Source organism: Micropterus salmoides, unplaced genomic scaffold (assembly GCF_014851395.1).
Source record: "Micropterus salmoides isolate LMB-PRFRI ecotype aquatic unplaced genomic scaffold, ASM1485139v1 Ms_hic_scaffold_10, whole genome shotgun sequence".
In the NCBI taxonomy this organism is placed as follows: Eukaryota; Metazoa; Chordata; class Actinopteri; order Centrarchiformes; family Centrarchidae; genus Micropterus; species Micropterus salmoides.
In genome coordinates this window covers 37,017,776-37,032,237 of record NW_024040041.1, presented here as the reverse complement: position 1 = coordinate 37,032,237, position 14,462 = coordinate 37,017,776, and the positions used below count along the sequence as shown (strand labels likewise).

At 42.0% G+C, this 14,462-nt stretch overlaps 1 protein-coding gene across 2 annotated transcripts; it reads left to right on the top strand.

The window, feature by feature from the left end:
- The first annotated feature begins 578 nt into the window (after window positions 1-578).
- Window positions 579-13,906, top strand: LOC119896233. Of its 2 annotated transcripts, XM_038709740.1 has the most exons (9): window positions 579-656; window positions 3,785-3,826; window positions 3,927-4,169; window positions 4,268-4,510; window positions 5,672-5,875; window positions 6,106-6,141; window positions 6,723-6,746; window positions 6,836-6,874; window positions 12,925-13,906. In XM_038709740.1, exons 1-9 carry the CDS (start codon window positions 626-628, stop codon window positions 13,140-13,142), a joined length of 1,080 nt encoding a protein of 359 aa, XP_038565668.1. In that variant the 5' UTR covers window positions 579-625; the 3' UTR covers window positions 13,143-13,906. The 2 variants fall into 2 exon arrangements, with proteins under 2 accessions (XP_038565668.1, XP_038565669.1); XM_038709741.1 differs by lacking the exon at window positions 4,268-4,510 and having other exon boundaries at window positions 12,925-13,903.
- The last annotated feature ends 556 nt before the right edge of the window (window positions 13,907-14,462 follow it).

Sequence of the window (14,462 nt, the reverse complement as noted above, 5' to 3'; positions counted from 1 at the left end):
ACTTTACTGACTTCCGTCGGCGGGGGTATTGGTTGGTATGTGGTTGTGATTTAGATTTTTGTAAATTCCTATTTTATTGTGTTAAGTTGGTCCTCATGGGTATTGTTTTCACCTGTATCTCGTTATCTCCATCTTTTGTTGTCTGTCTAGCCTTCCAGTGATATCTTTAGTGTTTCTCTGAGTTATTTCCCCTATGGCTGGTTTCATAGACTTCCTTTCTGAGTTTTGGACTTGGATTATTTTCCTTACTGGATTTGTTTGCCTCAGTTCTGGAGTGCTTAGCTGGTTTCTTAACCCTTACCTACCTCAGTTACCATAAGCTTGTACCCTTTGGTTTGCTTTTCATTATAATTAAGTATACTAAACCTGCTCTGCCCGGGTCCAAAACCTCCTGTACCTGATTCATTGGAGAGCAGCTAAAACTGAACCTCCAGTTCCTGTTGAGGAGGATTTTTAGCTTCATACACGACACTGCATCCCATTAAAACAGGTAGCCCCGCCCTCGCTTTCGAGCACCAATCATGAGCAGCAGGGTGGCATGCAGCGCTGACTGTGTTAAAAGGGAAGTGAAGCTGAAGGCGTCACTCTGCTGTTCAGACTGACTGACAGTCGACATCCAGACAACATGAAGGCTTCATCTGTGTCTCTGCTGCTCGGTGAGTCCAACACATCCATCCATCCATCCATCCATCCATCCATCACAGCTCCAACACATACTTCAGTGTCTGCACTCATACAGAGGAAAAAGAAGACGAAACTATTCCTCTTTAATAGAAGTGATAGAAAAAGCTTTTTGCTGAACGCTGCAGTCACATGGTTCATTTCTTCCACCATCAAGAAGCTTTCTGTGTTTTGATCAGTTTGTTTGACAGGGAACAGGCTCACTGATCAGCAGCTGATAACAACTTCCAATGACTTTCACTGAATTTCTGTCCTCCCTGTTAAAAAGATATTTCATAATTCATACAACATAATAAATATGCACATGATGTTACTGTCCAGCAATAAATAATGCTACGTGCCAACACATGCTAGTTAGCTACAATCCAAACTAAATAAATAAAAACAACATGCAAAGAAAGGAAAAGCCGAGGATGAAGACAGATAATTAATGAGGTTAAGGTGGAATCAAGGATATTCAGTACGTACAGCCTCGTCTCATCAGGCCCTTAATGTTCAACTTCACCTCCTTTATTGTCAGATGCTCAACAATTACGGTGAAGCAGTCGTCTGCAATGAAATTCTTAATTCTCAGGCTCCTCAAACAATGCTCACACTAAGTGTAGAAGGAAAAGTGCAAGTAAAATGAAAGAATCTGAGACATAAAATAGTGCTGAAGTTAAAATATAGGAATAGAATATTTTCAGAAATTAAATATAATATGCAAAGATCAACCATAACATTATGACCACTGACAGGTGAAGAGAGTAACACTGATTATCTCGTTATCATAGCACCAAACCAAATGGTCAAGCGTAGCGATTTGAGTGACTTTGACAAGGGCCTAACTGTGATGGCTAGACGACTGGATCAGAGCTCTCCAAAATGGTCTGCAGTGGTCATTACCTATCAAAAGTGGTCTAAGGAAGGTAAGGTGGTGAACCAGCGACAGGGAAATGGGTGGCCAAGGCTTATTGATGCTTGTGGGGAGTGAAGGCTGGCCGATGTGGTCCCATTCAACAGATGAGTTACTGTAGGTCAAACTGCTGAATGCTGAAACTGGTTCTGATAGAAAGCGCTGTTGAGAGCTCAACCAGCAGTCTTATGGTCTGTGAGATGAAGCTGTCCCTGACTCTATTGCTGCAGGTAGGGGTGTGGCACAAAGTTCTGGACCTTTACATAGGCATTCTGTATGGGACTTTCCCAGCATCTACGGCTATTCATAGTATCTCTATGGGCCCTCCTCACATGAGGGCCATGCATAATTAGTCCCCTTTCCCCTCGTTGGCCTTCTTCCTGCACTGCTGGGTGTAGAGGTCCTTCATGGATGAACGGGTCCCGTTCATGGATGTGCTGAGCAGTTTTCACCACCCTCTGGTGGTCGAGGACAGCTGCCTTAGACAGCTTGTAGCTGTGATCAGAGGTGTTTTTAGCACCACTGAAGTTCTTCTTTTCACACAGGAAAGCTCAGCTGAGACATTCTGATCTTATCTGGCTTTCATGTGTCACTTCCTCTCTAACTGTGACATTTCCATGGTTATTAATGTGGACACTGAGTTTCACCAAACCTGATGAAGAATCAGAAAAACAATCAAACTGCTGATTCCTGAAACACTGAATACTGGAGACACCAGTTCCAGTCAGGTTTCCCTCACACTTCTCTCTTTATTATTTCTGATCAGACTTCAGTCCCCTGAGATTACATCTGTCATTCTGGTTAGTGTTTACGTTTCACTCCAGGCCAACGGGCAGGAGACACAATGCCGACCAGATACTGAGTGCATCTTTAAAGAGGTGGTATGCTCATTTTCAGGTTCAAAATCTTATTTAGAGGTTGTACCAAAACCACCATCATACTGCACATTGGTGCAGCTCCTCATTTCAGCCTGTGTTGAAGGCTTCGTTTTAGCTATGGAGTGATACATCTTGTCTCTAAATTTATCTTTGTTGGGAGTTTCACATGCTCAGTTCCTAGTTAAGAACTACTAGCCAATCAGAAGCAGAGAAGGGTGGGCCAATGAGAAGCCTGTAAACACCGCTTCGTTTCAGCTGTACATGTTGCCGACCGGCTTGGCAACATAGACTTGGATTGGAACTCCCTTTGGGCTTTTTCACTTGGCAAACCTATTCCATGCACAAAAAAGATGAGATATAACTAAATGAAGGAGAGAGAAAAGCCTAAAAAGTATAATACTACCTCTTTAAAGAAACTCTGGGTCTGAAAAGTGAAGCCAGTGCTGAAGAGCCATAAAAGCTTCATTCTCTCCAGCAGCCAGCAGGGGGCGACTCCAGCAGCTGCAGAAAGAAGTGTGATTGTATAGAAGTCTGTGAGAAACTGTTTCTACTTCTCAGCTGATTTATTCCCTCAGTAAACACTTTCCTGATGAGTTTCTGGTCTCAGTCGCTAGTTTCAAGTCTTCTTCAACACAGCATGATGTTCATTTAGTAAATTATGGTCCCATTTAGAGGAACAGAGACCAGGAAGCAGGGGAGGCTTTAGGGCGGGGCTACCTTGTGAACTTGTTTTTTGGGTGCTGTTTCACTTCATGAAAGTTAACTGCAACATTTTAGTCCTAAAAACGTCTTGTTCAGCATTCAGTTGTACTAAAAGATTTTCCTGTAGGAAAATTTAGTTTACAGCCTGTTTTTCGCTAGCCAAAATTAAAATCACCGTTAATATGACAGTTAACGTTAACTAGGGATGCACCTTGCTAGCCAAGCTAGCTAGCTCCACCCTCTCATCCCAAGATGCCAAACTCAAGGCTTCAAAATGGTAGTCCACAAACCAACAGGTGATGTGACCGTGGCTACGTCCACTTCTTTTATACAGGCTATGACTGAAACAACAATTTACAATTAGTCAAATAATTAAAATGGAGATTTAAAAAAAGATCAACCGTTCACTTGTTATTTTATTCTTGAATTCAGACCGTTCATTGAATAAATTAAAAGTTTTAATACCTCATTTCACTGGCCACTATAATGACCTCTGACCTTAAGTGACCCTGACCTTCAGTGACCTCTGACCCTCAGTGACCCATGACCTTCAGTGACCTCTGACCTTCAGTGACCTCTGACCTTCAGTGACCTCTGACCTTCAGTGACCCCTGTCTTCCTGTTGCAGGTGTGTCTGTGCTGCTGCTGTCTGGACTGACTGATTCTGCAGGTGAGCTGATGGAAGAGAAAACAATCACTGACTCTCTCTCTGTTGAAGATGGACAGATGGTTCTGGTCTGATGGACTAACTCTGTTTTCTTCTTCTTCAGATTCTCAGGTTACTCTGGAGATTCCTGCACTTCCTGTGGTGGCAGGAAGTGATGTCACTCTGCGCTGTAGAACCAAAGATCAGGTCACACTTGAAGCCTTTTTCATCAGGAATGGTTCTAAACTTGGATCTGGACCTGAAGGACAGTTTACCATCAGGAACATCAGTCAGTCTGATGAAGGTCTCTACTGGTGTTATTTTGATCAGACTGCTGAATCTCCTCGGAGATGGCTGAGTGTCAGAGGTCAGGATGTAACTGTCTGTAAATAACTCTGGTCTGACAGGTCTAACTTTGAATATGGTTCTGGTCTGATGGACTAACTCTGTTTTCTTCTTCTTCAGATTCTCAGGTTATTCTGGAGATTCCTGCCCGTCCTGTGGTGGCAGGAAGTGATGTCACTCTGCGCTGCAGAACCAAAGATCAGGTCGCACTCGAAGCCTTTTTCATCAGGGATGGTTCTAAACTTGGATCTGATCTTGAAGGACAGTTTACCATCAGGAACATCAATCAGTCTGTTGAAGGTCTCTACTGGTGTTATTTTGATCAGACTGAAGAATCTCCTCGGAGATGGCTGAGTGTCACAGGTCAGGACACTGACATCACTTAATAATAAAACATATGAACTAAGTGTGCTTCTCAATTCCCTTATTTGTCAAATCCTCATTCCTCGCTTGAACCTGAGTTTCGCTCCTTGCAGACCATCCCAAAGCTCTTATTTGGGCACGAGGAGTCAGGATACACAAGTGCATCCTTCGCAGAAGTCTTTTACTGACCGACACGCCCCCTTATTGGATTGAGTTGTTACTGATTTGACGCTGTAGCAGCACAAACTGATCTGATACAACATAAAATGAGTTTCATACCAATTGAAGACAGATAACAGATAAAAAGTGTATCAAAGTTTTATATTTTATTCACTGTGTAGTTAAAATCTGTGATCAATGTAGGTCTGAACAACTAAAGGAGCACAAACAACTTTCTGCATTTAGTAAAACAGATGACTCTGTTGTTTCTCCCATTAACCTTTATTATAGAGACATGTGCAGTCAGAGAAAATGTCAGAGAGATTTGGAGAGTCTGTCAGTCAGTCATTTATCATTATTTCCATTCAGTCACATGAGGCTGATCATTCCTGACTGTTTAGTCCAAATAGACGACAGTAAAACGTAGTAAACTAGTCGTACTAAACAAGTCACTAAATTGCACCAAAGTCTCTGAAGAAGTAAGAAAAGGAAAAGAAACCTGCACATGCAGCTGATCTCAGATAACATCTGATGAAAGCAGCCAGCAGGTCTGTGAGTAAAATCAGCTGATGTAATGTATGAATGAAAGCGTCATCATTTCAATTTCCCCTGAAACATTTTGCCTAATAAATCAAAGGACAACATGATCAAATTTCAATAATTAGTCAATGATTAAATCACAATCAGAATATCACTACGTACAGCGATAACTGTGAGACTTTATTAGTATCAGCATACGTGTGCAGACACAAGCTCCATCAGAAGTCTCTCCAGCTGTTAAAGCTGCTCAGCCATCTTCAGAAACAGACGTCGCTTCACGTGACGCTTTGGAGGAAAGAACATCTTATTTCTCGTTCCTGTGGGCGGGACTGAAACACAAGGAAATGACGCAAATGAAGGACACTTGGGTGCAATTAAGATAACTGAGAAGCATCCTAACCTGCTGACCTGATAATAAAATGATCACAGTATTGAAACACGTTCTATTGATTTCTCCTCCAGGTCCTACTGCCCCTTCAACTTCTACTTGTACATCCGCTCCTCCTTTTCCTTCTTCTTCTTCTTCTTCCTCCTCCTCCTCTCCTTTCTCCTCCCCAGCTTCCCCCCCTCTTTCCCCTCCACTTGGTGCAGCTGTGGGTTCTCTGGTTCTTCTGGTACTGGTTCTGGTCCTGGTCGGAGTTCTGTTGCTCCGCAGGAATCAAACAGGTATGAAAGCTGTCAGACTCACCTGATGTGAACAGACTGGAACCAGACTGTGTCTGATCCAGTCAGCAGGTCTGTACTGAACTACAACCTGGGACTGGTTGGACTCCTGTCCAATCAGTGACGTCCTCAGGACACCTGGGACCCGTCTATCACACAGCTCCGTGAGAAATGCTCTCTGATCTCCATTTCCAATAACCTGACTGATCTGTGTTTGTTTCCTGCTGATCCAGATGCTGTCAGATCTGCTCAAAGGAAACACACTGCAGGTACACACACACCTGTTCTACACCTGAGCAGTGATGGTGAAGCATGAGTGAAGCAGCTGCTGCTTGATGTCTGAACTGAAACTCTGCTTCATCAACTGGACTTTTAATTTCCACTGGTGTTCAGTTTCAGGATGGAAATGTTCTCCTTACTTTAAACCTTCCTGACTTTGATTCTCTGACAAGTTTCTTTTCTCTACAGAGAGTTTGTTGCTGCTATTTCTGTTACTGCCAACATCACACATTTTAGAGGTGGACAATATAATCTTAACTCAGTGCCCACTTAGAGCTTTTCCAGAGCTTTCAGCCACATCTCATGGTCTTCATCAGCTCATGGCGTTTGCTTGGTAGTTCTGGAGATGCTTCAGGTGTGGTCATGTGAAGTACAGACCCTCAGTCCCATGGTAACAGCTGCTTGTATATGGGGGGAGATGTGATGTACCTGTAGGTCACATGATGACACCTGAGCCAACTCCATTTACTGATGAACACCATGAGATGCTGCTACTAACTGTTTATATATTTGAATACAAAGTTAACCTGCTGACCTCTGACCTTTAGTAAACCTTGTTCTCCTGTTGTAGGTCTGGCTGTGCTGACTGCTGCAGGTGAGCTGATGGAAGTCTGTCGGTCTGTCTGTTGACCTCTGACCTTTAGTGACCTCTGACCTTTAGTGACCTCTTTCTACCTGTTGCAGGTGCGGCTGTGTTGCTGAGTGGACTGCTTGTTTCTGCAGGTGAGGTTGTGAAAAGTGAAAGATACAGAAAGAGTCGAACAGCAACAGAGGTTTAACCCTAATAATGATATCAGAATAAGATCAACTGGGACAAAACATTAACTAGAATGGACATTTCCTAAAGAAAATGCATGTGAGAGCTTGTAGCCGTTAGTGCTATTCAATCCTGTGACACCTAAATCCACAGCCTTGGTCAGCAAATAACGTTCCAGTTTACTGCATGTGGTTAACATGCCCTGAGTAGGATTTGAACCACTGGACTATTAAGATACACCATTAGAAGAAGGTTTTTACTTGCTTAATCTGATTTGGGTCAGTGAGATGAAATGCCTCCAATGTACCAATAGAATGCACTCGATGACCACAAACAGCTTCAACAGCAGTGTTGTGCTTGTAAATATACAAATTTAACACAAATCACTACAATTAGTAGGATACGGAAGATGATTAGGGCCACATGTTAAATATTTATTTGACGTCCGAGTTTAATGTTAGAATTCCCATTTTTCACATGTGGCCCTAATCCTCTTCCATAGTACAAGCCATAGCCACCCCGCTGATTTGAATGGAAAGCAGTGAAGCCAGTTTTGGACCAATAAAATACTACTACAGGGCTACTTCCTTTTGGCATCAGTGTCTACTACGCATGATCGCGCAGCAAAACCGTGGTTTGATGACGTAGAGCAAAAGCAGAAACACCGTAATTCAAAAGTCTTCTGGCTAGATTCACACAGAGTTTATAATCCAAGCAATAAGGTTACATATCTCATGTGCGACAGGATTTTTGGGCCTACATGGAACCGTCTTTGGTCGGCTTCACTGTTTGATCTCTGGCTTACCCCCTTGAACAAACTGAACATTGTGTTGGTAGTCATTATGGTCAAACACCACTCAGGCGTGTGAAAGATTGAAGCTGTGACTAATTAACACTCTCGCCCAAGCTGGGGATCAAACTAATTCAATTTCAATTCAATTTTATTTATATAGCGCCAAATCACAACAACAGTTATCTCACAGCGCTTTTCATAAGAGAGCAGGTCTAGACCGTACTCTGTGATGCTATTTACAGAAGCCCAACAGTTCCCACCAAGAGCAGCACTAGGAGACAGAGGCAAGGAAAAACTTCCTTTTAAGAGGCAGAAACCTCGAGCAGAACCATGGTTCAGGGTGGGCGGCACATCTGCCTCGACCGGTTGGGGTGAGAGAGAGAGAGAGAGAGAGAGAGAGAGAGAGAGAGAGGGGGAGAGAGAGAGAGCAGGAGAGGAACAGAGGGATGTAAGGAGAGAGAGAGGGGAGGGAGGCAGCCTACACAATATACACACACACAGAGGTACAGACAGTAAAGGTGATGTTGCTATAGACTAAATGAAAAATGGTACAGATATTTATAGTAGTGTTAATGGTAACAGTCATAATGTTAATGATTATAATAACAATAATAACAATAGGACTAGTAACAATAGTCGTTGCAGCAGAGGGTGTCGAGCAGGAACACGGGGGCAGCAGGTGACCCGCAACCACAGATCCAGACTCCACAGCTCCAGAGCCAGAAAACCTGCAGGAAGTGATAGGAGAGAGGAGAGAGACGAGAAAGCACAAGACTACCAGAAAGGGCAGAAGTTGTGTTAGTAACATGCAATAATGGGTTGAGGATGCATACAGAGTGAGAGAAAGTAGAGGAGAGAGGAGCTCAGTGCATCATGGGAAATCCCCGGCAGTCTAGGCCTATAGCAGCATAACTAAGGGATGGTTCAGGACTCACCTGAGCCAGCCCTAACTATAAGCTTTATCAAAGAGGAAAGTCTTAAGCCTACTCTTAAATGTGGAGATGGTGTCTGCCTCCTGAACCCAAACTGGAACCTGGTTCCACAGGAGAGGAGCTTGATAGCTGAACGCTCTGGCTCCTAGTCTACTTTTGGAGACTCTAGGAACCACAAGTAACCCTGCATTCTGGGAGCGCAGTGCTCTGGTGGGGTAGTAAGGTACTATGAGCTCTTTAAGATAAGATGGTGCCTGACCATTAAGAGCTTTGTAGGTAAGAAGAATGATTTTAAATTCTATTCTGGATTTTACTGGAAGCCAATGCAAAGAAGCTAAAACAGGAGAAATGTGATCTCTTTTCCTGGTTCCTGTCAGAACACGTGCTGCAGCATTCTGGATCAGCTGAAGAGTCTTAATGGACTTTTTCAAGCAGCCTGATAATAAGGAATTGCAGTAATCCAGCCTAGAAGTAACAAATGCATGACAGAAAATTACAGGTCATCTAGGTTTTAACATCCTGAAGGCACATTTGAAGTTTAGCTAACTTATGAGTTTCATCTGGCTTGATCGATAGATATAACTGAGTATCATCTGCATAACAATGAAAGCTTATGGAATATTTCCTGATAATATTGCCTAAGGGAAGCATTTATAAAGTGAAGAGGATTGGTCTGAGGACCGATCCTTGAGGAACTCCATGACTAACTTTGGCATGTATGGAGGACTCATCGTTAACATGTACAAACTGAAATCGATCTGATAAATAGGACTTAAACCAGCTTAGAGCGGTTCCTTTAATGCCAATGAAATGTTCCAGTCTCTGCAATAGGATCTGATGGTCAATGGTATCAAATGCAGCACTAAGATCTAATAAAACCAGTACAGAGACAAGTCCTTTGTCTGATGCAATAAGGAGGTCGTTAGTAATTTTCACCAGTGCTGTCTCTGTGCTATGATGAGCTCTAAATCCTGACTGAAAATCCTCAAATAAACTATTGCTCTGTAGAAAGTCACACAGCTGTTTAGCAACTGCTTTCTCCAGAACCTTAGAGAGAAATGGAAGGTTAGATATAGGTCTATAGTTGGCTAAAACATCTGGATCAAGTTTGGGCTTTTTCAGAAGAGGTTTAATTACAGCTACTTTAAAGTACTGTGGTACATAGCCTGTTGATAAAGATAGATTGATCATATCTAGTATAGAGGTGCTGACTAAGGGTAAAACATCTTTAAGCAGCCTAGTCGGGATGGGGTCTAAGAGGCAGGTTGATGGTTTAGATGAAGAAATTATTGAAGTTAGTTGGTAAAGATTGAGGGAAGCAAAACAGTCTAAACATGTATCTGGTTCTACAGCTGTTTCTAAGGTTCCTGAGTTAAGAGATAAGTTGGTGCCAATTGAGGGCAGGTCTTGGTGAATTTTGTCTCTAATAGCTAGAATTTTATCATTAAAGAAGCTCATGAAGTCGTAACTACTGAGAGCTATGGGAATACTTGGCTCAATAGAGCTGTGACTCTCTGTCAGCCTGGCTACAGTGCTGAAAAGAAACCTGGGGTTGTTCCATTTTCCTCTATTAATGACGAGTAGTATGCTGCTCTGGCATTACGGAGGGCCTTCCTATAAGTTTTAAGACTATCTTGCCAAATTAAACGAGAATTTTCCAGTTTGGTGGAACGCCAATTCCTCTCAAGTTTCCGCGATATTTGCTTTAATTTGCGAGTTTCAGTATTATACCATGGAGCTAACCGTCTTTGTTTTAGTATTTTCTTTTTTAGAGGGGCTACAGAGTCGAGTGACATTCGCAGCGAGCCTGCAGCACTATCAACAAGATGATCGATTTGGGAGGGACTGAAATTAGCATAGGAGTCCTCCGTTACTTTGTGACTAGATAATGTATTTAGAGCTGATGGAATCGCATCCTTAAATTTAGCTACAGCACTATCAGACAGACATCTTGTAGTTCAGCAATACAAACTCAAAAGTTATCAAACAGTGGTCGGATAAAGAGGGATTCTGTGGGAACACCACTAAATGTTCAATTTCAATACCATACACCAAAACAAGGTCGAGGGTGTGGTTAAAACAGTGAGTGGGTTCATGAACACTCTGAGAGAAGCCAATGGAATCTAACAGAGAGATAAACGCAGTACTGAAGCTGTCATTCTCAAGTACGGGCCATGTGCTCGGTACACTATAACAAAAAGAATTGGTTGCAGTGATTTCCAACTTGGGTGTGAAAGACCAAGAACAAGGCTTTCAAATGAGTTATAGTTTGGTTTAGGTTTAGAGCTGATTAGTAGGCTAGAGTGGATGATAGCTGCAACTCCACCTCCTCGGCCTGTGCCTCGAGGAATGTGAGTATTAATATGACTGGGAGGGGTGGATTCATTTAGGCTAACATATTCTCCATCACCCAGCCAGGTTTCAGTAAGACAAAATAAATCAATATCATAATCTGATATTAGTTCATTTACTAGTACACCTTTAGAAGAGAGAGATCTGATGTTTAAGAGTCCACATTTAACTCTCCTATTCGTTTGCACTATTGCTCTTGTGGTTTTAATTTTTATGAGGTTTTTATGCACAGCTCCTCTTCTGTTTACCTTTGATTTAAATAATTTCGATAGTCGGGGGGCAGACACCGTCACTATAGGGTTTTCACTAAGTAACTCCTGAAATGGAGGAGCAGAGAAGTGTGTTAGACTGCGACTCTGCGTAGGGTTTTGGGTGGGTAACTGCTGAAAAAGAAGGGCAGAGAAGTGTGTTAGACTGCGACTCTGCCTCCTGGTCTCAACTCTGGGTTGTCATGGATTTGGTCCACTGATAAACTTGGCCAGATTTCTAGAAATGAGAGCTGCTCCTTCCCAAGTGGGATGGATGCCGTCTCTCCGGATCAGACCAGGTCTGATAACCGCTTGTTGTTGATGAAATAGAGCATTTACCTTAAAAATGAAGCTTTTCAGCTGTGATTTTTGTATTTTAGCATTTTGAGCATGAGCTAATATGGCATGTTTCTAAACATGAAGGAAGATTTTGCACGTTTAAGAATAAGGAAGGTGAGGAGAAGTCAGTCTGCAGTTTAATTTTTTGCTGTATTAGAGTGAATGAGACCTTGACTGTGGGTTATCTATTAATTAAGTTGTAAATCTAAAATACTATACCTCCATTAAGGAAGATGTTGCATTTTGACAAAGAAAAGGCTTATGGCTGCATTTTGATGCCTACTATGTGCTTATGGAGATGAATATGCGTGACCAGGAGCAGTTTAGATAAACATCTGATCTGCCAAAAGCTCTGCTCCATGTGACACTGATGAAATCTCCAAAAACTGTAAATCCCTTCGCTTTGAAAATAAACATTTCCAAAACTAAACATCTTTTGCAAATGCCAGGTACAAATTGGAACAATCAACACTTTTTCAGTAGTTGAAAACGTGAATGGAGTCTGTCGCTGCACATATGCTGTAGCAATAAGCTTGTTGAGTCTGTGATCCCATAGAAACTGATTCATTTTAAAATTCATAAAAATCATAAAATCAACCATTACAGTTATCAGCAATCCAAGTAATTAAATTTTAAAGCTGAACTTGCAGCTCTCAAACTAATAATAAAGTAAAAAGGTCAAAAGTTCTTAAAGCTTAGATTCTCACACTGAATATTTTACATGAGACCACGACGAATGACATTTGGTTCTACATTTGTTTGTTGATCCTTCTGTGTGAAATGAACATAAAATGAAGGTATAAATCAGTGTTGATGAGGTGATTCCACCAAACTGTCCAGACCCCTCCTTCCTGTTATAAGTTGTCCCTCCCATTGAATCATTGTAAACACAACTATTTAATTCTTCAACTTTCAATTTTACGTTTATGATTCTTGACTTTTACTGTTCTTGTTTTTTATTTTCTTTATTGTTACTCACGAAAAAGGCAAATTCCTTGTGTGTTGTAAAACTACGGAAGCCCTAAGCGGCCATAGAATTTACTCCGTTTTCATGTGAAAACAGGATAATTTCCTCGTGATCTTGAGATAACAAATCATAGCTGAATACAGGGGTCGGTAGGTTTGTTTCTTTAGGATGATTTCAGAAAAGTTTCCAGTGAAATTGGTGAGCTCAGTTGGCACAGGATTGTGTGCACGGGAAAACAAAATTTTTTATCTCAAGATCTCAATAATTATCCTGTTATCAAAGGGAAACAGAGTAAATACAACATTTGAATCGATGGGCACTTAGGGCTTCCGTAAAAACCTACTTGGCAACAAACCTGACTGTGCTTCTTGTTCTCCTCCGTCAGACTCCTCTCTGTCTGTGCTCAGACTCTGCTGCCATCTAGTGGTCTTCTGTCCATACTGCGTCTCTACTGGTCTGATGCTGTCCATCTGCTGCAGCAGGAAGACAGGAAACAAACCAGCCGTCTCCATGGAGATGACCCAGCGGGTTGGAGGAAGTGACGAATTGGATGGCAAGTGTGATGACATCACTGCTGATGTCATCACTGAGCACGCCTTCTGAGCTGTGAACAGAGTGACAGCAGCTGTCTTTAACAATAACATGATGGATCTGAAGTCAGCTCCTGGATCAGTTTGAATATATGAAAATACTGATAATCATCATCATGTGTTTTCTTAAATTTTCAGTGGTCAGAAATATAGTGTAGAGTTATAAATAAACACATAAAGTGCTAGCTTCCGTAGATTAGCAGACTCTGTATAACCAGTGAATAAGTGTGTTGCTTAGTTTCTGACCGTCTACAGATGGTGACAAATGACAAGAGGAAGCAGCAGGAAGTGTCTTCTGAACAGCTTCATGGCTTTTTAGACCCAGAAATTCTGTTTGGTTTCTTTATTCTCTTCTCTTCTATCTCAAAGTGTTTCTGGACGTAGGCTTTGTATGTTTTTAAGCTTTGCTAAATAAAACTAGGTAGATAATTTTAATCTATTGAAAGGTCGATGATTCTCTGACCCCGATCCTTTTATCCCCTTATCCAGCTTTTCCTAAACAACATTTCAGTAACGCTTCTAAACAATTCTCTAAAATGTTGCCAATCTTTGTTCCTCTAGAGAGGGAGAAGCAGCGCAGGTGTTAGCAGGGGCGGATTGGCTATTGGGAGTTGTGGGAACAATCCTGAACAGCTGATCTATTTTAGGCCGAACCAGCCGGTTTTCAAGAGTTTTTATTTTTCAGTTTCTTATGTTCAACTTTAAAATGATTTGCGACCGCGTTGGCCGGTCAGCTGCAGTGTACACGGTCTGTGTCTTTTAGACTGGGCCAAACCTATACCTTCATACTTCGATACAGGCGGCCCCTCCCAACTCGGACCGATCCTCTTATTTTCTGAAATCTGATTGGCTCAATGGCGCCGATGTAAAGGAGTTTACTTTCCAGCAAGGACAAGTTTAATCTCTTTATGTGATCTTGGGGCTGAACTCAGCCCAGTGTTTTGTGACAAGCACAACAGAGGAGGTACATTGTTGAAAAGAAAGAAAGAGGAAAAGGAAATGTGTAGTGCTGAAAAAACAAGAACATAAAAGACAGAAATGTTGGCACAAGAGGCAACTAAAAGCATAACTTACCCGACCTCTTCCTTAGTGGAACGCTGCTGTGGCAGCGCGATGCGGATGAGGCAGGAACCAGCGCAGGTACTGATAAGTAATCCATTTATTATAACCTCAGATAATTTATATATGCATTCATGTAGGCATAGAGGCTATATTATATATTTATATATTATAAACAACAGTTGAAGGAAGAAGGAACAGGAGGACTGTAGGAGAAACACGAGGAACAGAAGCAGGAGAAGGAGGACAATGGAAACAGAAACAGTGGCAGGTA